Here is a 26,536-nt window from a genome sequence, read left to right on the forward strand (position 1 = left end):
AAATTTCTTCAGTGTCCGGCTGTTTAGTAATGCAACAGTCACTCAACAAAGAAATGGGGAAGGAAGGAAGGAAGGAAGGAAGGTCAAATCAAATGATACCAAATATCCTAGATGTGGCCCCCAAAGCACTTCTATCTTTATTGCATGCTGTTCCTCAATGTCTTTTTCTTGCTGATTCTTGCAACACGTAACCTGTGGTTTCATCTTCTTAAAAGTCTGAGTTGACGGAATGAAGCAGATATCATTTGACCTGGGAGATCCAATTTTTCACCAAGACCCAAATGAACATTTGATTCCTAGGATCTGAGTTTCTTATTATTCTTTGTTTTGCTTCCCTTAAGAAACTTCAGCCACCTTGATTAATTCATCTCCAGTTTGTGGTGCTCTCTGAGCTTGGCTGTTTGCTTGCAGACGTTTCATGACCCAACTAGGTAACATCTTCAGTGCTGGTGAGTGTGGGGTTTGCTCCCTGTTTATATCCAGTAGCTTGCCCTGCCCATGTTGGTGGGGGTGTGGTTTTCTCCTTGGTAGTGACTTGATTACCGTTTGGTTTTCTGATTGATTGTTTGTCTGGTGTTAATCCCTGTTTATTTGGGTGTTGGCTGCTGGAGAGGATGTGTTCTGGTCTTTCTGTTTCCTTCTTAGCTTTTTGCTGAGACATCAGAAAGCTAAAAAGGACAAAGCTAAGAAGGAAACAGAAAGACCAGAACACATCCTTCCCAGCAGCCAACAACATGTCTCTGTCTTGTCCCCAAGAGACAAGTTTAACTGGATCGTGAGCTATAAGTACACTGACCATACATCCTTCATTATAGACTGTTGTCCTTTAGATTTATGTATTTTCTTGGTTTTGTCCTTGAATTTTCCTTTGTAAAGCAAAGTTATAAACATGAATTCATTTTTAAAAAAACGATTCATTTTTTTATCCTTACGAAACTCTTTCAGATTTGACCCTCTTTTAGGTTTGTCCTTTATTTTTTCCAAGCTGAGAGAGAAAGCTTTTGGTCCCTTTTCCTCTGCAGAAAGAGAAAAAGCATTGCATACTTTCTGCCAAAAAATGTGGTAGGGGACAGCAGAGAGAGGAAAAATCCCAGCGTTGCTGCCCCCTAGGGGTGGTCTGGAGTCCTACAGGCCCACTCTGGGGAAGCTTATTCATCCGCTGGGAAGCCTGAGGAGTTTAAGGACAGAAATGGCATACTGCAATCTTCTTATTGTCTGACGGGCTTTGTACGACTTCTAAGCAGGCGCGCCCCCGACGGGCTCCCGAACGCCCTGAGGTGCCGCCGCCCGCCCTAAGGCGTTCAGCGAACGGACCAGCGAGCGCGCGCCCGACCGCCGCCACGCGCCCCCTAACGGCGTCTCCCAGGAGCGCGCGCTCGCTGCTTTTTGGCGCGCGGCTCTCCTCCGCGGCGGGGCGGAGGGGGAGTCTCGGGTCGGAACACCCACCCCTTAAGCGACGCGAAGAGGAAGGCGGGGAGAAAAGCAGCCAATCGCACTGGAGGCTACGCCTCCAGGAGTCATAATGCACTTCCTACCCAATGGCTAACAAAGGGAGGCGGGCGGAAGGGGGAGCTCGGCCTTTCCTCGCCGGGCGCTGGAGAGGGAGGTGCGGCATTCCAGCGCGGGGAGGGGGCGTGGCTGTGGAGCCGACTACTTAAGGCGAGCTCCGCCGTTCACACGCTCAGTCGCGGCTCGTCGCCGGAGGGGGCGGTGTTGTGGCGGCGGCTGTCCCTCCTCCGTCCCTTTGGATCCGTGGCCTCGGGGAGGACGGGCGCCCGTGTTTCGGCCGGGGAAGGGCGCCGCCGGGGCCGCTTCGGTTCCCCGCGCGTTCTCGGCTCCTGCCTGCGGAGGCTTCTTGGCCGAGGAGAAGGAAGAGGAGGATTTACCGGCTTCCCGGCTGCGGCCGCACCGTCTGGCGTGGCTTTCCCCCTTCCGGCGTGTCGAAGCGAGTAGTCCGGTCCCCCCAGCAGGGCAGGCGGGCGGGCCATGGAGGAGAAGTACCTGCCCGAGCTGATGGCGGAGAAGGACTCCCTGGATCCGTCCTTCACCCACGCGCTGCGCCTGGTCAACCAAGGTGGGGCGTCCGCGCGGCCGGCCCGGCGCTTGCAACCGGCCCGGCGGGGCGGGGCTGGTCCGGCTGGGGCGGAGGCGCTGCCCGGCTCTGCACGCAGGGGCCAGCCCGCGGGCTGAAATCCGGGGCGCCCGGCGCGTGCGAGCCCGCCTCTTGGTCGCGCCTGCCGGCTGCTCCGACCGCGCGCGAAGTCGGTCCGGGTCAAGCCCCGGCTGGATCAGCGCGGCGCTCCTTGGAGCCGGAGCTCCCCCGGACAGGCGGCACGACCGCTTTCCCGCTGGCGGCGGCGGCGGCCTTGCTGGAGCCCCGAGAACTAGTTCGTCGGGCGCAGGAAGCATCGGGGCCAGCCGGAGCTGCTCCGGCCACAAAACCCGCCCAGGCCGAGTGGCGCTGCGGGTGGCCCTTGGGGTGAGATGCGCTGTGGCCGGAGAGGGGTCGGTGCGGTTCAGCGTGCCTCTGTGCGCCCCCCCCCTTTGTTTTGACCGGTTTTCCATCGAGGGGACGCTGAGTTCGGGGTCCCTCCTTCCTCTTAGCGGCCTCCTGCCTCTCTCGGCTTTCTCTGCACCGGCTGAGGTGCTGCTGGGCGGAAGGGATCGAATAGGATGTGCGTTCAGCCGAACCTCCCCCCTCTTCGGGGCTGCTCGCGTTCAAATGCTAGGGCAGGAGAAGGTTTGGCGCTGGAGACGCCCGCGGGGCTGGAGGCTGGACCCGAAGCCCAGGTTTTGCTCCCAAAGATGACCTTTGTTAACCTCTAGCAACCGGAGGAGGATGGATGCTGCCGAAAACCGGTGGGGAGAGCAGTTGAGCAGCCCAAGTTTTTCTCTCCACTGAGCCTGCACCTTGATGGGGGGAATCACACGAGGATGTTCCTTAGTGCCCCTTAATTGGGTGGAGGTGTTAAGGAAAGGTGTTCTGGACTTTGCCTCCTGCTTTTGAGAAGTTCCCTTCTGACCACAAGTGATAGCCACCCACTGTACTGTGAAGATGATGCCTATTGTGGGTTCATTCAGAGGATGGTTTTTTTATGTAGGTGGGACTTGTACACGGGTTTGTGGCAGTTGGGTGTAGAGACTTTAAAGGGAGGGGGGCATTTGAAGGTTTTTTTTTTTTTTTTTTGGAAACTCAGAGTCTGGAGTGTCTGCAAGAAAAGGGTGGGAAGTGATGAATTGTGACTCTGGGAGAAGGGCTGAATGAGGTTGGTTGTCCTTCAGATTCAGCTGATCCCCCAGAAGAGGGGATTGGTGGCCTTGGGGATAGTCCAGGGACTGCCTCACAGCAATTCTCCCTTTCTGGTGGTTGACTTACTAGAATGGTCCCACACATATTTCTGTGGAATGGAAGTCTTTAATGCTCTAGGAGTGTAGAAATGCAGGTGCTGTAACTACAAAGATTTCAAGTGAACGTCTCTTTTTGATATGGATTGTTGCTAAATTAAAAGGGAGCCTGTCTCTCCTTCAGGGCAGGAAGTGGAGTGGGCAGGAACCTCCTGCTCTGCTCAGCTTAATAACAAGGATGGGTAAAGAATCTATGGTATTGACTGGCTGCTGTGTGAATAGCTTTTGCTTTGTAGCTGTCTGTATTTCATGAAATAGGAAGCAGTCTCCACTGCTTCAAGTTAATCATTGTTGCGTCTTTAGGAGTCTGGGAGGGCTGATTTTTAAAATCTTAACTCTTGTAAATGGCTTGCTTCCCCCACCCCCCCCAAGCAATGGAGTTTTGTGCTCTGATTTTTGGCTGGCCTGAACATTCATTGCCTTCTTGGAGAACTTGATCTTTGAATGATCCTGAGAAAACATGACAATCTTTTCTCCAGGGTTGTAATATCAAACTGGCCTTTGCTAGCTTGGAAATTGAACATAACAGATGGTGCTTTTAATAAATAGCAGGTAAGCTGGTAGTTGCCGGAGTCTGGAATGGTGGTATCCTGTTTCCACAGTCCTATTAAAACAGTCGCCACTTACTGACTTAACAGGTGAGGAATACTGATTTTGCCATGAAGCAGTCTTCAAAACATTTTTGCTACTGCATCTTTAATGTGGGATGGCTTCAATGTTATAAGCCTCCCCATGTCTTCACTAGGGCAGCTCTTTATCAGCCTTTACAGCTGGAGGAACTGTAGAGCAGAACAGTTGAGCACTAAACAAAATTCAGTGTCACTACAGTTTGATAGTAGAAAGCTGTTTGCGTATTTTGGGCCATCTTTGAATAGGAGTAGTTGAATGCTCGCAAAATAGTGTGAGTCCTGTAGGAGATGTTTGTTACAGGCAGTCAGTTACATTAAGTTTTGGTAGCAAATACTTGAGTATTGTCGAAATATGGGTCTGTCAACTGCTGCTGGGATTAATAATTGCATATTTGGAAGCGTAAAGCATTGAACTATTTGGCTTTTGCCACGCAACTGAACTCTGGATTAGATGGATCTGTGGTGTGGTATGGCAGTATCCTTGTGCCGAAGTAGCTTAGTTATGGGGTTGAACTTCCACCAGGAGCAGCTAAAACTGAAGGTTTTAGTGCTTTGTTTCCTAACCCTATTTTGATGCTGCAGTGGGAGCCTCCTGTTCAATTTGGCTGCTTGGCTACAGCTTTAGATCAAAGGAAACATTTTCTTGTGACAGACTGATTCTTAAGTAAGTGTTCTGGACTCTACATGGGCATTGTTGGAATTATATTTTGGGGGTAAGAATTTGCAATCGTTTTCTAAAAGGTAACATACTCCTGTATGTTTACTTTTTACGATCCAGCTTGCCCAATATTGAATGCTCCAACTTTAGTTCTGCTAGTTCAAGAATGCAATAATAAAATGGGCATTTAAATATTCTCAGCAGCACAGTTCAGGATTTTCTGGATAAGCTGCTTGTGACTTTAAGAAAATGCTAGAAGAAAATACTAAACCAAGATTTCCCTGGTTTAGAATTCTGGATAGCCAGTAATCCTCCTTACTCTGTAAATCAGTATGGGGTGTTAGCAGACATAATTTGGAAATGCTTCAATGTTGAGAGACAGGATTCTTGAGGTCATTCAGTTTGGGGAGTAAACAGTGAGGAAAGGTTATTCTATATACTTTTGAACCAGCCTCTGCTGGTTCATTCTTTCAGGCAGTTGGAGCAAATGGACCTCTTGTGGGGGGAAACCCCAGATTCTGAAACATGATGCCATGTGGTTTTGCTTTTAAAACCTAAATGGCGAAATAGAAAGCATAATCAAGTTAATGTTTTCAGATAGAAGAGGTATGTGAAATACCTAGAAGATGCTGTTTAAACCTTTTTGTATTACAAAATATTGAAATTCAGTTAAGACCATTTTCTAATTACAGATTTTGGCAGTACTATATCCTGTTGCTGGGTGAGTTGGAACGTATATGCTGTACTTAATATTTACATTGCATGCTTAAGTTCCCAAACCACTTTGCTTTAAGTGATGCTTGCCTGAACATCAATCCAGGGCTTATGTTCATCTTGGTGAGATGCTTATTAATCCAAATTGAGAATGACCTCTTTGGAAGTAGGCTGATAGCCAGCATTTAAACTGCTGTCAAGGGTTATGTATCTTTATGCTGTGGATAATCTTAGACCATAGAAAGCTCTGCAGTGTTAATTTGTCTAAGCGTCTGCAGGAACAGGTTTGCTATGATAAATTGCTGAGGCTTCATCTGGTGTAAGGAAGCACTGTAGCCACAAATGTATTATCTCAATTATAAGATTTCTAAGGCTGCCCAACTCCATAATGTTCCTGGATGGTGTATAATATTATACAGTTGAAAATAAAACCTGCAGAATCAGTTAAAAGGAAAGGGATGTGTTACCTTTAAAACCACGTCCCCATGGGTTGCTTCTTGGCAAATCTCTGAAATTTAGGTGTCTGATAAGAAATGAGCAAGCTTGGGTGAAGGCAGAGCAGAAAAGCTTATAGTGAAAGTTGTACCATAATATCAGAATTGTTTCCAGATCTCTACACTATATTTGCATGAATTAAAGGTTGCCTCTTATATGAGTGGACAGTCAAAATAGCATATCTGTGATGCTTAAACAGGAAACTTTTTTTTTAATCAAATGAGATAAGTGAATGGTAGTCCAGCTGTTAATAATGGTAACTTCTGCTGATGTGGAAATAGTGTTTTCTTCCTTCTGAGTAATTCATTTTAAATTGAGAGGTAATATGGGTATTGAAAGGGTAGGAAAATTATTCCAGATATTGAATAAAGACCCACATGAATGCATCACAATCACCCAGTTGTGCTGACTTTGCTGAATTGTCCATTAAAAAAAAAATGCTGGCTAACATAGCTGATTTTTAAAATAGGTGCTAGATTTTTGCTTAAATAATTATACTTTTTGCTTATTAAACAAATACTGAAGACGAACAAAATTGGATTAGAAATTAGAAAGCACTAGGGTGCTTTCCTAGTACATCATGGCAAAAATATCCTCTGGTTTAGATAAATTTGAGAAGTTATAGAAAGTATCTGGTATTTAATTTCCATTTGAAAATGTTTTTTTTTATCTGGAAAACATTCAGACTGTTGGTTTATATGGGAAATGAATCTTCTGGAAATGGAATCTATATCTAAGGTTAAAACCCAAAAATGAATGCACTTTTCCTAGAAACGATAACTCAGAGCAGTGCAAAAAATTAATCATGCCATGTCAGTCTTCTGCACAAGTGATTTACATCAGATCTGTCTGAAACCGATGCACCAATCAGTTCTTAAAAATCTGTCTTGATCACCTATTTTCATCGCATTGAGTTCTATGGAAACGACCAATTTCGGGGATGTGGGCTAGAATCTGATCAGCTAGACCATTGTTTCTCAAGCTTGATAACTTTAAGATGTGTGGACTTCAACTCCCAGCAAGCTGGCTAGGGAATTCTGGGAGTTGATGTCCACACATCTTGAAGTTGCCAAGGTTAGAAACACCGAATAAGACCAAGTCAGAATTCCATTAGGGATGGAATCCCATTCAAAACATCTGAGATTGTACCTTATCTATACATTAGATAAGGACTTCGATATATTGAGTGCTAAAGAATTGGTAATCCATTGTTTCTGATCTACTGCAGTTGAAAACTCTCATCAGCCTCCGGTTGCATCCTTGTCCCTTGCTGCTGTTTTTGGGATTCAGTTTGGATGCTGTGGGTTTCTAGCTACCCTCGGTCCTGTGGGCTGCATAATGTCACTGCTAGGAGAACATGGTTAATTCTTGTCTGTTAGGTGCCATGTTAAGGCTCCTGCTTTGTCCTTGAACATGCTAAATGGTTTGGGCACTGTGTTTTAGGACATGCTTCCTCCCTTCAAAGGTTATGAGGTCATCTGGTACATGTGTTGTGTATTCACTGGTATAGGACAGAAAAAATACATTATAAAGAAATCTTTGTTTTGGTCCCAGGTTTGACACTAGCACTGTGCAGAAGGGAACTAGGCTCTTTATTCCCTGAAAGTAACAGTGATTTCCGAAAGCTGTTTCTTTATATTCATTCATAGTCCTCTTCTGCCTCAGTTCTGCATTAAAAAATGTGAGCTTCAATACATGTGTAAGCAGACATTTCTAACACTCTCAGCAGTAATGTTTTAGCTAATGGGTATGTTTGAGCTGAGGACTCTGAGATACTTCGGGAAATATAGATTGTGGTTAGAGGTTTGGGGAGGTCTGGATGTCATTCCATATCGGAATTTGCCAAGATGGAATCTGGGCATTTATTTAAAAAACTTGAACCAAGGTCGTAACAGGCAATGCTCAGTTAAATAGAGAACTATTTTAACTTGGCATAAAGTAACTTCCTAAGGGGTGTGTGTGTGTGTTTGCCATCTTTATAAAGACTCAGGATTAATTACCCAAAGATAAAAGTGACCAGTACTTTAAAACAGAATATTCCTAACGCTAATAAACTCAAAGAATACACTAGGTAGTGAAGTTGTATTTCGGCAGGTAGGCTCAGAAGCCAAGCAAGATTGGACTTGGGCAGTACTTGGATGGGAGGCTGCCAAGAAATCTTGGAGCGGTAGAGTAGTCTGAGAATTAAAAAAAAAAAATCCTTGATGAAGGTAAAGACCAACCAAACTGCATAGATGTGTCCATGATTACTTCATTTTTTTTTACTTTTTATTATGAATTTTGATATATTGTATTACTTCAATACAGTGATGTTTATATAACATAATTAAAGGTTATTGACATTCTATTTAGATGGCTTAGAGAATTGAAAATAGAGAAGAAAAAATATTCTATCAATATTAACTACAATTTATAGATTGTCCATGCTACAAGCATAAAATTATTTTGCTTTTTCATCTAAGGGGATGGTCGGATAAAGGGCAGCTTAGTCTGCAGCAGGAGGGTAGGTGGGGCAAGAGCTTCAGAAGGGACTCTCCCCAGTTTCTTGGGAGGGGGTTGTAAAGGTGAAGGGGCAGGAGGAAATGTACTTTCAGACTTGCTAGCTTTTGGTAATGTAGTCTTACAATAAAGTAGAATTAGCTCATCTGGGTCTGTTTCCTATCTGGTCTACCTTGCAAGGCTGACATGCATTGAGAAAATGATTGGTTCTCTGATACTTTAGTCATAAACTGCGCAGTTAATGGCCAGGTGCGGACTCAAGAGGCCTTCCACAAATTCAAGGGCTTCATCTGATGTTACTTGCTTAGATATACTTTGTAATAATCCCCTTCATTTCTGGTTTCATGACGATTTAAGATTATTTTGTTATTAAAATTATTTCAACAATTAAGAAATTATTGCTATTTAAATGGGTGAGACGTATAGCATACTTTGCAGCAATTGTATGTAAAGTTTGCTTTCTCAAGGAGCCATGAAATTCTATCTGTTTTGGATCTGGGTTGAACAGAGAGGGGCATTCATATTTTCTTAAGCATTGATGAATACTTGAACACTGCTTCATTCTTTATAGAACAGCAAGTGTTCCTGGATGACAGCATCGGATGCAACTTGCTTTACTATAATTTTAGTTAGTAATCCCCATAAAGTATCCTAATATGTTCAGTTGTAGGAGTGGCTATATTAAACAACTAAATATTGTTGGAAAAAGCAAGCACAAACCAATTACCTCTAGGAAATGCCAAATTTTATTTTGCTAGTTAACAGCGTAAAAATTACAAAAGGTGCATTTACTTACCCGACCTCAAAAAAAAAAATAATCCATGAAGTGCTGGCTGTGTAAATATCAAGACCACCAGGGGGTGATAAACAAGAAGAGAAAGGGACAGATAATGTTTTTTTGCATCAGACTTCTGTCTGCTTTGCAAAGTATCAGTGTAGATTTACATCAGTATTTTTCCACCCTGGAAACTTTAAAATGTGTGGACTTCAACTCCCAGAATTCCCCAGTCAGCATGTCTGGTGCTACCACTTAGGTCTGCATTACTGTACTGCCTTCCTTTATAAGCCCACAATGAATGGAAAACAGAGAACCTGGTAGGGCTAGCAGCAATCCTCATGGGGCAGATGGACCTTGCTGCATTTGGTTATTGGTTTCATTTGATGGCATTGTTGTCTGGACAGACTTCAAATTTCTAAGTATTGCAGAATCCTTAGTCACATATGTCATCTGAAGGAGGTCCTTCATCCCATTTCATATTTAACCATGCCTGAAGTGGTACGGCGCTTCCAAAGCAAAGTCACATGGATTGATACCATTCATCGTGCAAATTAATTTGGGGACCTGCAGCGTATGCACCCCAAAACCTAAGACAGCCATTTCAGTCCCTGGTCTGTATGTGGTTTAAAATGAACAAGATTATTTACTAGGGTTCGATTAAGGACTTTACATAGAGGTAGATTCATCAGCAAGCATTGCAGACAAAAGCTTAATGGAAATCATGTCTAAATAGTTTCCCCAAAGTTGGGATAATTGAGTGTCTGCAAATAGTAAAATAGGTACTCATTTTCCCCACAGACTTTTTTTTTTAAAAATCTCAACACATCCCTTTGATAGTTATGCTTAGATTTGACCCAAACATGACTTAAATGCTTTAAATTCCCCTCATTGTCTTTCACACATTTTACTGTCAGAAAACTTATTCTCTGTGGACTAGTCTGCTGGGAGGGCAGAATAGAATTGTCAAAGTATTGTGAAGGGCAGAGAATTTAATTCAAGACAAAACTACTAATGGATCTCCAGTTAGATTCAAAGGAGGACCAACCTTGGATGTCCTTAGCTAATAGACCTTACTTAGATACATGCTGAGCAGACAGTGTTGCAGAAGGCAGTACCAATTATTTTTGTTCTCCCAAACTGTGTAAGTAAGCCATCCCATGCTTGCTTTTGTTGAGAAAAGAATTCATCTGGGAATAGCATAAGGCGGTTGCTAAGAACAAAACCATCAATCACCTTTCAATGTAGCAGAAAAGGTGCTTTCTAGATAGGGGCAGAGTCATATCCCACTCTCCCAAATCAGTTTTGGATTTTACGCATCACTGGCTTCTTAAAGTTAGATGTGCTGCAGTGTGAAACAGGCTGACCTGAAGTTTTAAGAGAATGCTAATAGAGTAGATGAAGTTAATAAAGATGCTGATCCATATAGCTTAAGTTCATTAAGATGTAACTTCAGTCTTTCTGTGTAGCCAGCTCATGCTTAAATGGAATCTGATAGGAGTTTCCTTGACCAAGTGCTGAATGGTTCAAAATTAAGGAATTCAGTTTCTGATGGGTGTTTCTGTTTGGCTTTGCAAATGTTAGTGATCTGCCAGACAGTTTGAAATCATGCAAGAACAGCAGTATTTTTGTGTTTTTTTCTCGCTGTCCCAGAAAAAAACTCTCGCTTCATGAAAAACATTAACATGCATTGTTAGAATCACACTCTTTAATAGTTTGGCTTGCATCACACTTGCTGAAAAGAGATTATTACAGGAGATGTGGTTTGTCACTTCTGTTTATACAGTCCTGATTGTTGCTTCCATAAATGTTTACACTATATCCTTAGATCCTAGTATCAGAAGATGACAAATTTTTTTGCACATCCTTTTCAGTAGCTACTTGCAGTGCTTGCTGGTGGGATAAAGGTATCAGAACGCTTGGGTCTTAAATGTTATTTTTATCCCACCTTCTTTTCCCCATATTGAGAGCCGATGAGGTATAACGGTTGAAGTTAAGTAGGTAGGTTCTAGGCCATGTTCAACCACAGAAACTCACTGGGTACCTTTCCAGTCACTGTTTTGTGGCCCTAGCTATTTCACAGGGGTGACTGTTAGGAGAAATTAACAAAAAGAGGGAATGTGGTGTATGGTACCTTGAGGTACTTTAGAAAGAGCCGGGTACAAATCTAATAAAAGTTGTATAGATCCTACTCATAAGCTTGTTAGCATGCTCTTCTGTTTTCTACCAAAACCTTGGTGCTCCTGCTTTAAACTTGCAGTAGAAAAATGAGCCTCCATAGTATTTGCTTATATTTTTGAAAGGACTAGAGACTGATTTGGAAAGATGTGTCTGCACCAGCTAAAGTTGGGTAATGTTTTAAAAAGCTGAGCTGATTGAGCTGCAAGGAATGTTGGCCTGTGAAATTAATAGAGCAGGTGCTACCTTCAGGAAAAGGCTGAGCTACTTTGGGCTGTACACGGGCCCTCATAATTATGAGAAACATAATAGGGAGTAGAGAATAAATGCAGATAATTTTTTTTTCCCCTCAGTGTATTGTGCTTTGCAAATTCAAGGTCTTAGTCGTAAATCACAACAGACATTTGAAAATAAAGCAAATAGTGGCGTACAGGATTGCTTTCCTGAAGAGATGGGACAAAAGCCATGTCATTTTCTAAGCTGTAAGCAGAGTATGAGGACCAAAGGGTGCAGCTTAAATGCTCGGTAATGGTGAATCCTTTTGGTTTTACAGATACCACTTATGCTAATAGCTTGTACGGCAACCATTCAACATTATTGTCTTTGGGGTGTATTTATTTGTTGTAATCATAGAGTGACTCTTAAAAAAAGAAAAAAAAAAGACCTTGGCTCCTGACCAGACCGATTTCCATCAATCTGTAACCTTCTAAAAGGATTCTGTGTAAGGTTGTTCTCAAGCAAAATGCATTGTGGCATTTAAGAGTAAAGGATGATCATAGGGGAGGGGTATAAATATATCTAAAGGTCATCTCTGTATTATTGAAGAGAGCTGATACAGATGGTGTGGAAGTTGAGCTGTGATAGTTTACAGTGTGGTGGGATGGAGGAATGGAACTCCTCCAACTGTTAATAATGCAGACAATCATAGTTCTTGAAATGCTAGTATGCACAACTTTGAAGGAGAAGAAAGGCATTTTTATCCTGATATCACGCTCACATGCATATATGCCCCAGTCCTCACTCTGATTTGCTGGGGTAGTAATAGGGAGGGCTGTTCTCTAGATTGATCTGTGACAGCCTCTGCCTTGCAGAACAAGGGTGAACTGAAACCATCTTCTGAACTGAAGGCCAGTCATGGGAGAAGAGTAAGTTTGATAGATCTCAAGTGGATATTCAACTTTTAACAATATGTAGGACATGTAGTAGGGAGGACTAACAGGAAAAAGAGCTCAAGATGTTTCCACAAAGAGAGACATAACTTGTCAACATTATCAGTGGTGGTGGAAGAGGGAGAAGATAGTGTGGTGGTCATACATAAGGTTTTGTGAAGTTCTGAAAACAACACACTCTTTGCCACCACAAGGAATAGAAAAAAATTATAGGCATGGGCAAAAGCTTCCAATCTTCTTAATCTGGAGTTGCCACATCCAATTGAAACCAATATTGGAGATGACTTTCCTTCCAATAAGTGTGTACACAACGCATACGTACGTGCTAGAAGCAAGTTTCCAAAAAAGGGCAGAGTCATATTAATATTGAAGTTAATGGCTAACTATTGCTTTAAATGACTTGCATGTCAAACAGTGCCCCATCTGATAAGACTGACCCTCAACTGCACATACTACCCATTGGACTCATGCATGGAAGCAATCTCATCCTTCCTTCCAGTAGGCCATAGAACAGTAAAACTGGAAGTTCTTTTGTGATTATTGCCTCGATCACTGCTCTTCAATTGCATAGGTCTTGCCAAGCTTCTGGGGAATGGTTCTTGAGATATGGATGCAAGCTTTACTTCAGTTAAAATAATTTATTAAATTTATATGCCTCCCAACTCCCAGCAATTCTGGGCAGTTTACAATTGTTAAAATATTTAAAAACAGAACAATACAAAAACACAACAGCACAAGACAAAAGTCCAATGGCAAAAAAAAAAAATGGTTCTTTTATTTTTCTGTGTTGAAGATCTGGGGCGGTGACACAGCCATTTAAGGATAATAATTTTTTCGACTTGTAGTGTTCCTTTTGCATGCCAGTTGTCATTGTTAATTTGCATACTTTGGATCATCTTTGCCATAGTTTTTAGTCACCTGCAGAAGACTCTTACCATCCCCACTGGGCACAGCAAACAACCACAAAATGTGGTGCCTGGCTGCTAAAACTCATCTTGAGACTGGATTAACATATCTTCAGACTGTCTTGGAATTTTATATGATCAGCAAACCTAAGAACAACTGAGGAAGAGGTTAAGCTTAATTAAATGAAGTGGAGGACGGCTGCTGTGCTGTTAAGATGATCTACTTCAGCTGAAAGCAGGCAGATTGAAAGTGGATATAAGTTTTGGGCTGTTATTGTGAGCTTCTCCTGTAGCCTGGTGCCTAGCTGCTGTGGTAGCCATTTTCAGAATATTGTAGAACTTTTGGGAGCAGGATTAGAAAGTCTTGTGATTTGCTTTGATCATGGAGATCCACTCCACTTAGACACTAACTGATGTCCCTGAAAAAGCTTCCTCTGCCGCTTACTTGAGTTTTTGTGAGAATAACTGCATATGAATCTTAAAGCACTGAGTCACTGCCTTAAGTATTTAGCCATTTCTTAAAATAAAAAGTAGGAAGTGCTGGACAGGCATCTGTTGGGCCTTCCCATGGGTGTTGAGCACAACTGTGAGGTCCCTAGAAATTGTAGAAGCGGCACTCCTAAGAGAATGCATCATCCTCAGGCATTCTAGTATGTTCCGGATTTCTGTTTCCATCAACTTCAACAGGTCAGTGGTGAAAAATGGTGGAAGCTGAAGTTCAAAATAACCGAAGTGTACCTAGCTGCTGTAATTCATCTCGAGGCAAAATTACATGTCTTCAGTTTGGGCAGTTGTTGATGTTTGCCATCTCAGGCAATGTCACCAAGTTTAGGCTTGTAATACCTATTATTATGAGCAGCAGATGTTAATATGGAAAATGGAATGACATGGCATTGTGGGAATATAGATGTTTACCAGAAAAGAGATGGAAAAACGTAATGGGGGAAGCCTTGTTCTGCTGCTATACCCCAGTTCGCTGTAAATGGAGATTAAAAATTAAACTAAGCATGAACTTCTACCTGACTCTTGACAGGATGTTTTGCACTAACTTAAGCTGTATTCAAGCTGTATTCCAGATTTGTCTAATAAGAACCTTGCTTTATGTCATATTTAGACTGACTAGCATAGTTCCCTGTTTCGAACTGTATAATGCCAATGCTATGTTTGCATCCTTCCTGCTGAGGAATAGAACTGAAGGGGAGAAGGGTGAAATAGCTAGTATTGCTCTAATTTACCATTAAGGTATTTGCTTTCACTTGTGAACTAAGGCAGCTGCAAGTGTCGGTAAACTCCCAGCATGTTTGCTGGTAACTTTATCAAAAGAAAATATCTCATGATTGCTTGATGAGAAACGTTCGTTCAACAACCTGTCTGCTGCTGAACCTTTAAACAATTAAAAGAAAATGCACAGAGCCAACACTATTACCAAGCTGTTTTTGTAAAGAAGGGACAGGGCATTTTCCCCTTGATAAAGGGAGTGGTGGAACACGTTCAAATTGCACCATCGTGACGGCTGTGATTCCCTTTTCTCATTTCTTTAAAAACCCTCTTGCATTTTCTGCACAGCTAATAAAGCGCACAAGGTCGAGTTTGCATGTAGGACTGTGAATGGAGGATGGTAGACTATGCACTGGAAAGACTGGAAACCTTATATGGATTTTTGCTTGACGAATTAAAAAATAATGCCATGATTCATGGGTTCAAAGGTTTAAAAAATGTGGATTAAGCAAGGGGCTGAAGGGACTTGTATAACATCTAAGAGGGAGGAGGGATTATAAGATCGTGATTGTCGAAGAAAAGGTTGGAAGTCACTGTATTTCTTGACTTTAGTTTCTTTTCTTTTCCTCCGTTCCTCCCTAGATTTGTCTTTTACTCTATGTAAAATTTTTAATATAAATAAAGATAGACTGTGCATTCAAAGATCACCTTATGTTTCTTTGTTGGATTTCATTGACTTCCTATCTGAAAAAGACTATAAAAATCACAAGAATGCTGGTGCACAGAACAGGAACTTGTGCTGCTCTTTTAGCATATTGATCAACCCAGTTCTGTCCACGTACTTACTAGAAGCAAATCTCTCTGGCTGCAGAGGCTTTGCAGGATCTGATTGATATCCCTACAAAATAAGTCTCTGGACAGCTTTCTCTTGGGGAGCGATTGCGTGTGCCTGAGGTCCAAAGAAAATAGTTGCAAGAAGTCTGTAGCAGTGCAAACCCTGGTGTGTTGGGCTATGTGTGTTTGTCACTTTGAGAGTCTTGCATTCAGATTCCTGATGGTTGTAGAATGTCGCCTGCCACTTTCTTGTGTGTAAGCATTGGAATGGCCTGCATACTGCGAAATTAGTGTATAACACGTCCCTAGTAGATTGTCTTTAACGTGTGTGTCATCTATTCAGGTAGATTGGGCAATTCCTGCGGCTATTTCACAATAGAAAAGACCACAGCCAAGAAAAATAATGGGTGGGGCTTCTTCAGAATATGAGAAAGTAGTTGTTTCTGCTGGAATAGAAAGAAAGTGCTCAAGGCCCAACTCTTTTGCTGACTAACATATACTGGGCTGGGCAGAATGCTTTGAAACACTGCTTGGGACTGGCTCTTGAGCAGATTTTCGACATGCTGGGTGTGCTGATGAACTTTCTCTGCTGCCTCTGCTCCTTCCAAAGTGCTTTGGGTGAATGAGCTCAGCTAGAGAGAAATAGTTGCCAGACAATCCCAGCTGTCCTCAAGAGACCCACTGACACCTGATCCAGTCTTCAGTGCAGGGTGGAGAAGGATTATGTTGTCCCAAAACCTTTAAAGACGTGCAGGGATGGTTTCCCAAGGGTGGCGTATCATTAAATGTATTGCCTTGGCAATATATTGTCCTCAGTGTGGTGCCCAAAGGGAGCCAGCATAGCCATAAATACCTGGTTCACCACAAGCAAAGTGCCATGCTCCATCCCTATTTCCCAGAATGCACCTCATACTGTTTCTAAGAAATTAGGAGGGGCAGCTGCCTGCTGCTTTGTTGCGGAGGATGTTGACATCTCTGGGAAAAGACAAAGGCATGATTGTCCTGTAGAGGGAGGGGCTAGACATGGTGGCAGGTAGCATTCTACTAAATCTGTGCTTTGTAATAATTAGTCTCCCAAGAAAGCATTCTACTTCGCCCCCACCATTCCCAGCAGCATGCATGCAAGTTGGGGACTCTGATGGAAGACGCTTCTTTATAGGCTGTTGAACTTGAACATAGTCACACAAGCTCAAAGCAACTGCATTAATTGCAGTGGTGGAATTTGGACTTGCTGGCAGTTTTTACTTTATTAAGTTTTTAAAATACTTCATTTTTCTGGTGTTCATGTCCTGCCGGCTCCATGCGGGCTTCCAGAAGTTTACAAAAAACCCCAAACATTAAAACAGTTAAGCTCAATGAAACATCACAATATAACCCTTGCTGCCTGTGTTAAACAACTATATCCCAATTCATAAGAATCCTAATTAGTTAAAAGCTGTGCAAAAAAGCTCAGTTTTTAATGTCTTCCTAAATGGCGTCAAGGAGGTTCCCTTCTGGATATTCCAGGTAAGGTCTTTCACAGGGATGGATCACAGATTAAAAAACAACATATTCTCCCCCCCCCCCCCCGCCTGATCTCACATGGGGTGGGGAATTCTATTAGCATCCCAATTCTGAACGAATGTGCTGGACAGGTTGGTTCTACGGGGCAGGCCTGTAATTATGCGGGCACTGAGCCATAAATGGCTTTCTAAGTTAAAGCCATCACTTCCAATTGTACTTAGAAGCCAATGCAACACCTGCACAAGCCACCCACTTCTGGATAGTAGTCAGAGGCAGCTCCATGTACAGCATATTGTAGGAATGGATTCTGAAGGTATTAAGGATGTGAGTAATAGCTGTCAGGGCCTCATGCGGCCAAAGACTACCCAGCCATGGCCTCCCACGACTGTCTAGCAATGGGTAGACTTGATCTGTCAGGGTGAGTTGAGTGCTTCCCTGCCTTGGGTCATCACTGAGCCAAGAAGAAAATGGGACAGCTTCTGTCTTGTAGGGATTCAGCTGGCCTCCATAAAGACAAAATGTCAGGCTTCTGCTGCATCCCCAGCAGGAGGGAGATAGGTGACTGGGTATTATCAGGCTATGGAAGATCTTTCACCTCTCTCCCAGTGTTTTCATGCAGATATTAAAAAGTAGAGGGAAAAATGATAAATCCTGTGGAACTCTGTAAGTGGTAGCCACCTGAACAGTCTTGCCTTCCAACCACCATCAGCTGGTACTGTCCACTCACGGAGAAGCAGAACCTCTGCAGAACTCTGTCCTGCGTCACCACCACCTAATCCTCACAGGTGTCCCAGAAGGCTACCATGGTCAACAGTATCAGAGATTGCTGAGAAGTTTGAAAGGACTAGCGAGAGTCCACTCCCCCACTCCAGGCCTGGACAAAGGCCATCCGGTTTCTGTCCCATACTTAGGCCTGAATCTTGACTGAAAGGGATCCAGATAATCTGCTTCACCTAGGGCAGTGTTTCTCAACCTTGGCTACTTTAAGATGGATGGACTAACTCCCAGAATTCCCTGGCCAACCTTGGCTGCTTTAAGATGGGAGTCCACCCATCCTAAAGTGGCCAAGGTTGGGAGACGCTATCTAGGGCATTCTGTAGTTGCAGCCGTAACACTAAGTTTGCGGTCATTTTCTGAATTGTTCAAACTGATGGAAAGCCTCTTCTGGGGCGGAGGGGAATATCATCATCACTTTCTTCAAGGCAGCAGATATAACCTGTTCTCTGAGAGAAGAGTCGACTCCCTCCCGGATCCAGCCGCAACCTCTTAAGATGCTTCCCGAAGGAGCCAAGAAGGGCATGGATCTACTTGTACCACAGATCACCCTATTTATTTCTTTGGAACCACTGTCTTAAAGAGATCCCTGGCAACGTCGCATTCCTCTTCTCCGATCTGCCTGTGTACAGTCCTCACCAGAACAGATTTGAGCTATTTCATCTGAAATGCTGCAAGATCTCACCACAGCTTTCAGGAAGTCCTTGTCTCTTGCTCCTCCCAAAAGTACAGGTCACTCTAAAAGGGGTTTCTGGGGCATATTCCATAAACCCAGTAATGATGGGGAAGTAAGATTTCAGTGTGCATTCTTCCTGGAGTCGGGCCAATCTGCTCCTTGTCGTCTTTTATTGGTGCTTCAGGCTGGGGAGGTTTTCACAGTTCATCCTATCTGTATGACTGATTGCCAGTAAAAGAGTCACTGTCCCACAGCTTTGCTTTATACTGTAGGCCTTCTACTAATAATGCTCGTCTATGATGTCACCCCGAAACACCCATATACACTTACAGGTGGTCCTCAACATACAACCATTCATTTGGTGACCATTTGAAGTTAAAACGATGTTGAAAGAGGTGACTTACAACCAATCCTCACACTTACAACTGTCAAAGCATCCCTGCAGTCATGTGATCATGATTCGGGGGCATGATTCGACAGCTTGGAAACTGTTGAGTCTTTATGATGGTTGCAGTGTCCTGTGGTCACATAATTACCATTCGTGACCTTCACAGCTGGCTTTCTGACAAGCAAAGTCAATGGGGAAACTGGCAGGGAAGGTTGCAAGTTGTGGTCATGTGATGTCTCAATTAATGGCTGTGGTGATTTGCCCAATGACCACGGCAAGAAACATCGTAAAATCGGGTGCGGTCACATGGTGCCTCACTTAATGACTGCTCTGCTTAATGAATTTTCCAGTTCCTATTGTCATAAGTCGAGGACTAGCTCTGCATATAGCGTGTTCAGGTAGCAGTACTTTGATTGACAGATATAGTTTATTTTGAATTGAATGGATTGTGTTCCTTCAATTTTGTTCTTTTTTGTACTTTTTAATATTAAAATGCTTCCTTAGGTCTTTCCATCTTATGTCTTTGCACTGGCCTTTATTAATCCTAAGTGTACCCCCATCACTTCAGCTCTCCCGGGGGCCTGAGGCCATCCTCTGTGAAATAGACTTCAGAGTCAGGATCTGGTTAGGGAGCAGCATAGAGCAGCGTTCCAGGAGCTGGTCTGGAACAGGGGAGACCCAGAGCCAAATCTTTGCTTGACCGCATGGCTCTGGGGGAACTGGGGCCAATTGTGCTCTCTTAGCTTTAAGAGAAAAAGTAGAATGTGAGTGGAGCAGTGAATATTTCTGACCTGGAGAGAGGATTTTCCTGCTCTTTGGGTAACAATGCCAAGCCAAGCTGAAGCAGCAGCGCATGAATTAAAGTTGCTCATGTAGAAATATGCCTGGGACAGAGAATGCCTAACATTCTTTCTCTCCTCTTGCAAGGAGAAAAGAGTGAACCTTCAGGGGTCAGCTGGGCTTATGGGTGGTTCTGTATTTTTGCAATTTTTGCCTTTTCTCAAAGCGGGAGGAAACTACTTCCTAAATCCCCCAGTGAGGGAGATGCAGTTAAAACCACGATGGGGAAAGTTTGGGAGACGGGTGACAGCATGGGTTGGGAAAGAAGAAGTGATAAAATGGGAGAAAGGAAGAAGTTGTGGAGCGTAGTACGGCAGTTGGAATACCAGATTGGCATCTACTGCATCCTTCATCGTTACTCACTGCTCAACAGGCTTGTGAAATGCTTGCTATTCTTGATCCATGTGGGGTGTGAAGGTAGTTTGATGTTTCACAGCAACTCAAGAGGTGATGCCACATCTTGAGTTTGGACCTCCTGTCCCAGGTAACCTCTCCAGAAACAATTTGTTCATGTGGCTCTCCACCAGAACATTACCATTTTTCATCTGTTTGCATTGCAAGACTTTCAGCTAGGAACATAGCCCTTTTTCTAATGCACATGCCTCCTTTTTAAGCAGGGTAAATCCTTCTGAAGAGAGAAGCTCTAAGACAGGAATGTGGCACCTGTGGCCCTCCAGATGTTTCATTCCAGTTTCTTTTAGTTTTCGTCAGCATGGTTGTGGGTCAGTGATGAGGACTGAAATTCAGCTGCTGTAAGCTGTGAAATTTACAATAACAATATAATAAAAACACGTGAATACAAGAGCAAAAATACACCCCCCCCCCCATCAGGGACTGTGAGATCTGTGGCATTTTGTTGCTGTTCAGATTTGGATAGGTTTAAACATAACACTTTCAGTAATTCTAATTGTTACATTGTGCAGTGTAAAAGTCACTGTAATGAACAAAAATAAATATTGTACATTAGGCCTGTTCTTCCTATCCTGGCAAGCAGAGGTTTCTTAAGTACCAGGAAAGAGATGTTTGTCAGGGTTAGCAGAAAAATGATGCTCATTTATTGCCTAGCTGTGCTCTTATATTGACTCAGTGAGCTCAAGGTGATTTTAGAATTAAAATAGTTTGGAAAAATAATGTTCACCTACTATTTTAAAATTTAACTGCCCATACTCACTTCATTTTATGAGATTTCTGGTTTGGAGTTCTTCATCTTGCTTTCCCCATGGGGCCTATAAATCTTCATATTGTGTTGATTTGTACAATTGTGTTGTATCGTTCTGCTGATGGGTGATGTCCTTCTGAAGAACAGGGGCAGGTTGACTCTTGATGGCTTCCCTGCTGGCTGCAGGTGCCAAAATACATGCAAAGTCCCTTGTTTTCCAGAGCATTGAGATGACCAACTTTGAAAACAGCGAGGAACATTGGGTATGGTCAAATTAACTGTTCTCAGCTATACTTCAGATTTCTTCTGACATCTTTCGAGATGTTACCATGCTTGGAAGACATTTGGTTATGATATTTCATTTAGAGTAAAATAGACCTTCTCATTCATCAAGAACAGAAGCATGTAAGAAACTTCACTCATGGTGGTCTACAAGCTTTTCATGTTACCAAGCAATTCTGATTCTTGATCAGAGCACTGAAAGACCAAGACTTGTCTGTCATGACTGATAGCACCTAAATGCAGTTCTCTGTTGTTTCTAGGCTGTCTACAGTGTGATAGCACCAGGAGAATGGAGATACTGGACCTCACGTAAAGGGAAAACTTCTTTTATAACAAGTGTGGGCTGAACAGATCTAATCTCTTTTGGATCATTATTTCACCTAATCACAAAGCCTTCTTAATTCAAATCCTTGCAAGGCTCTAATTGCTGACCTCCAGAGTCTGATAATTGTAGAAGATAGCTAGTCTCAAGCAATACGCCTAAATGGCTTGTGCAATTAAAAGTGAAAAGTGTAACTTAACCTCTAGCTTGATCTGACTTAGAAGATCTGCAGTCTAAGTCACCAATATATATGCTTGACATTCCAAACCTACCAATGGAAAAAAAAAACACGCATATTCATTTCAATAATGGTATCAAACTCTTGAACTTGACAACGTGGAGGACTGAATTTCACATTTCACATTTTTCAATTGATCGATTTGTTGGAGAAAATCAAAATTTTAAAAAAGAAAAGAATGCTCCATAGTGTTGTTTTCAGTTTCCATTGTAGAAGATAGTTTGATCCAAAGACAAGTGTTGTCATGAGGGTGAGAAGCGTCACGAGATGTTTTTCTACAGTGAACCAAAGATGGAGAAGAGAAGCAAACCTCTATACTGCTAGGACATCTTCCTCCTGCCCTTGAGAGTAGACTGCTATTGTAATGGAGCTTGCGCAGAAACCTTTTTGAGCGCAGTACTCCTTTCTAGTTGGTACTTTTATGAACTTGAGTATAGTTAGTAGAATATGTTCATAACAAAACAGTAAGGTTGGAGAAAAAAGTGAGTGAAGAGTGACTGTGCAGTGATTTAGTTGGACATGGTGCATTGACACTAGAAAAAAGGATCCTGCTTAATTCTTTAGATGAACATAGACATACTAGAGGGCCAAATGATTTCTTGGAATGAGAAGCTGAATCTGCAAGAAAATAAAGTAAAAATTCCTCAGGAAGAATAGGCTTTAATAGACAAGACATGCTGGGAAGGGTGTGATGTAGGCGTAGATATGTACAGTTTTAAAATGCAAGGATCTGGCACTCAAGTCACCAAGACTGTTCTGGTGAGACTGTGTTGCCTGGTTAGAACTAGAAATCGGGAAAATTTGGCCTTTGCGTGTTCAGAATACGAGGCTCTGGAAGCCTCTTTAGTTCTGTTGGATCACAATTGACATCATCTCCAGCTGCCCTAGTTGGAGGCACCAGCACTGGGAAAGGCCATTCTAAAACCTCTTTGCATGTGATTGGTGTACTTAAAGATGTAAATTACATTTTCCTTGTCATGTTCATGGATGTAGTATCCTGGGTACATTAACTGGAGCTGGCCGCACATTTCCACTCTATGCTTGTCGGCAGATCTATCTTTCTCCACAATTGCGGGATTGCATTTAAAGGATACGGAATCAGCATTATAGAGATCTCTGAATAACTGACTTCTGTTTAGCTAAAGAAGCTGCTGGGATTTCTCTGTTATAACCGATAACTGCCTTTCAGGGTTTTTGTTGTTGTTGGTGTTCTGATTGGCAGCAGCTTTTTCTATACATCTCTATAGAGAACGAGAAACCCCTTTCTCTTTCTGTGGCACCATTATCTAACGAAGCTGTCAGCTTTCTTCTGAGGCTGGGCAAAGAGTTTCACCTCCTTTGCTTTTATTTTACCATTTCTTGCAAGATGTGCTGAAACCCAGAAACAGAGTTTTGGAAAGGGGAAGTGCAGCTTTCCAGATGCGACCATGAGCAGAGAAGAGTTTGGTATGCTCAGTTGCAACCTATTCTGTTTTCTTGTGTGTTACTTTAAGGGGATAAACAGTTGTCTGTAGCACAGATGAACATTTACTTAACTGCCTTTATATTTTGCCTACATAGCATAAATGCAGGTCCTCCTTAGTTTATCCCTAGGGCAGTGTTTCTCGGCCTTAGCAGCTTGAAGATGTGAGGACTTCAACTCCCAGAATTCCCCAGCCAGCATCCTGGCTGGGGAATTCTGGGAGTTGAAGTCCTCACATCTTCAAGTGGCCAAGGTTGAGAAACACTGCCCTAGAGTAACCTCCTCCTAAGGAATATTTGGTTGCGAGCGTCTAGCTCAGAATCCCCCCATGAGTCCAGTGATCAAGTGGGGGACTTGGTCTCCTCAGTTCAAGTCTACCATTTAAATTACTGTATTTTTCTGGCTTTTAAACAAAAGACCGGAATTTTCAAGAGCATATCTAGTTAAGTATGTCCCCATTAGCCTTGTATTGTGTGCCCCTGGGCACCAGAGTGGAATGGGCTGTTCGCCTCAGTGAGCTTTCAGACTGTATCTTCATGCAATTTTTAATGGCTGTCCTCATTTTGGACCATTCAGGGGGCAAACTCTTCTTCCTGTTTCATTTCCAGAGAGAGACATGACCATAACAATGAGGCCTGAGAATCTTGTTTTTTTGGTGTAACAGGCCAAGAAGATTTAAAAGGGTTTTGCTGTCTCAGACACACTCCCAACTCCAGCACTTATGGTAGTAAAAGTAACAAAGCAGAAAACTTATTCTTACTGACTTTATTGGTAATCACCCACCATTTACTATTAGAATTATAGAAAAAAAGTAATTACATTTCTCAAACTCTTCTGCATGTTTTATAAAATGACATTTTGGGTGGCAGGTTTAGGAGACAAAAGATTTAATAAGAGATACTTAGGAAGTGCAGTTGTATATTAGATCTGATAAGGCTTTTTTCCCTTGTTACTTGTGATGTGTTTCCGCTTGACCACATAGTGCCAAGCATAGACATGCAAAACAGTTTGAAGTCAAACTCTCTTCATCCTTATTTGTTTCAAGTATTCAGAACAAAGCTCATGTACTTCCCAGGTTTGGGGTTGGTGTTGGCTTAGGTGAGGCAGAGCGATGGGGAGTGGGGGGTGCAGCGGGCATTTGAAGGAAAATACAGCACCGTTGGGGATCTGTTCTGGAACAAACTATGCCTGTTTGCCTTGAAGGAAGCCAGGCTGGACTTTGCAGGTGTGAGTTTCTGTGTTTGTGGCCTTCAAAAGAAAAGCAGGCGGAATATAAATGCAAAAGGCATGGTACTGGATTTAGGAGAGCGTGTGTGCATTTCGTGCATGCTCCAGGGTCCTGATGGTTTTGAGATTCAGGGTGCCTTTTGCTCTTCAAAGGCACTCTGAGAGCTCCAAAATTAGGACAGATTACTTGAGTTCAGGAGTGTGCATGCACGCACCTGCACTTAGCAAGCCACCTATATATTATATTTTTTCCCCCCAGCCAGAACATTTTCTTTTATTTATTTATTTTTATTTATTTATCCCCATTCTTGGCTGATGACCTGCTTCAGTGGCTGCGAAAAGAGTAACTTTGGCTGGCTGGCCTGCTGAGATTCAGTGATCCATGTCGCACTCTCTTCTCTTCTCCTTCTTTGTTGGGAGAGGGGATACTTCAGTGGAGAGGAGACTTCAGGAGGCTTTAAAAATGCAAAAAAAATTCCGTGCTGGTTGGCTTTCTAAGTGGGATGCGTTTGTGCACTGTAGATGCAATCCACGGTGTGTTTTACTGAAAAAGAATATTTGAACTGGTTGGATTGACCAGCCTTCCATTTATCACACCAAGTGTGAAAAGAATTGTTTTGCTCAGGAAGGTGGTACATATGACTTGTGATTTCTCTGTTTTGCGTGAACCTGAAGATGTAAATGTAATTTGCATTTAGTATACATGTTCTGGCACTCAGGCAGGGAAGGATTTTGTTTTTTCCAGGGTGAGGCCTCTTTCTTAGGCAGAAGTCTTTCTTTCCATTTTGTTTTTATTTTTGTTTGTGCCAGCCCTGCCCCCCCAAAGAGGAAAGTCAGCAAGTTCACCTTTTAATGCAGGGGTTGAAGGAGACAGTCCACATTCCTGACTGTGTACAAAAGCCTTTCTCAGCCTTTTGACCCTGGAGGACCCCTTGAAATATTTTTCAGGCCTTGGGGGACCCCTGCACATTCAGGCTCAAAGATAGGCCAGAAGTCACAAAATTAATGTATTTGTTTCATGGGTAGGCCTGGATATATGCATTCACAGTGTTCTTGAACTAAAAATAAGGCATGAGACTTACCTCTTTAATGTGAGGTTGCCCGAATTTGAAATACGTTTTTAAAATAAATTGTGACCTCTTCTGGGTCCTGAGGGCTCCATGGAACCCTGGCTGAGAACCCTAGTCTACAAGGTTAGGGTTACGCTTATGCAACATTGATATAGTCAAAGTTTGCTTTAAAATACCTATTTTTTTAATTTTTATTTTTGAAAGCAAGCCCATTTGTGTTAATGGGCTGACTGGAATTCATTTTCTGTCAGGGTGTCCTCCTCCCCTGCAGGAGGAAATTGATTTGAAAGGAGCATGTAAGAGATTAAAGTCTTTGGACTACTCAGCCTCTTAATCTTTGCTCCCAAGGCAAAGGAAGAGGGGGTATGCTTTTGTTTGAATTCAGGAAAGGCAGTGTAGGAGAAGGATGCAAGAAATGCTTCCACAACAGGATTTTTCAAAAATGTATGCATTTTTTTTCTCTACTGATTTGTTTCCCAAGCTGGGTTGGGTAGCGCTCAGTGTGCTACTTTATTGACCTTTGTGATCCTGGAATTAAAAAAGAGTTGGAGGCGTTTTCTCTATTCCCATTTCAATGGCTGAAACACTTGTAATGTAAGCATTAGTTTGACCAACCGCAGAACACTTGGATAGTCTGGAGCTTCTTCCATTTGTCCTAACAGTCAGGAACCACGCCGAGACGAGGAATAGGTCTCCAGTGTTTTATTACTGCTACATTAGACAGAAAATCCAAACAAACTGAAGAAGCGTGGGAAGAACCCAGACAGATAAACCCCAAAGGTTAAGGTGGGTCTGATCTGTGTCTCTTTGACTGGCCGCTTAATTCCTCAGTACTACACATGCGTTTTCCCCCCTGGGTAGAGGCCCCCTCCGGCTCACCATCAGTACTCATGACAATTGGCAGCTTAAAGCACTTTGCCACAGGAATGTCTGTAAAAATGTCCAGAACGTCAGGATGGTGACCAGAAAGGTATGATCAAAGCTCTGCTTGCTTTTTATGTGCATCACGTGTGGGCGGAGCGTCAGTTGCATCATCGTGGCACCATCTTCATTTTTTTTTTTTATCATACCCTGTGGATGACACCATGAATATGATTTGTTTTAGAGCTGGACTGG

General features: G+C 42.9%; 1 protein-coding gene across 3 annotated transcripts in view; it reads left to right on the top strand.

The window, feature by feature from the left end:
- The first annotated feature begins 1,730 nt into the window (after positions 1–1,730).
- KHDRBS3 (KH RNA binding domain containing, signal transduction associated 3) overlaps positions 1,731–26,536 on the top strand; it is a 90,601-nt gene continuing 65,795 nt past the window's right edge. For all 3 annotated transcript variants that reach the window (XR_010067679.1, XR_010067680.1, XM_063299700.1), the window contains exon 1: positions 1,731–2,074. Coding sequence is in view for 1 of the 3 variants with exons in the window: in XM_063299700.1 (XP_063155770.1) it covers positions 1,987–2,074 (88 nt within the window). In the remaining 2 variants the exon portion in view is untranslated. The remainder of the gene's footprint in view (positions 2,075–26,536) is intronic.

Source organism: Candoia aspera, chromosome 3 (assembly GCF_035149785.1).
Source record: "Candoia aspera isolate rCanAsp1 chromosome 3, rCanAsp1.hap2, whole genome shotgun sequence".
Taxonomy (NCBI): domain Eukaryota; kingdom Metazoa; phylum Chordata; class Lepidosauria; order Squamata; family Boidae; genus Candoia; species Candoia aspera.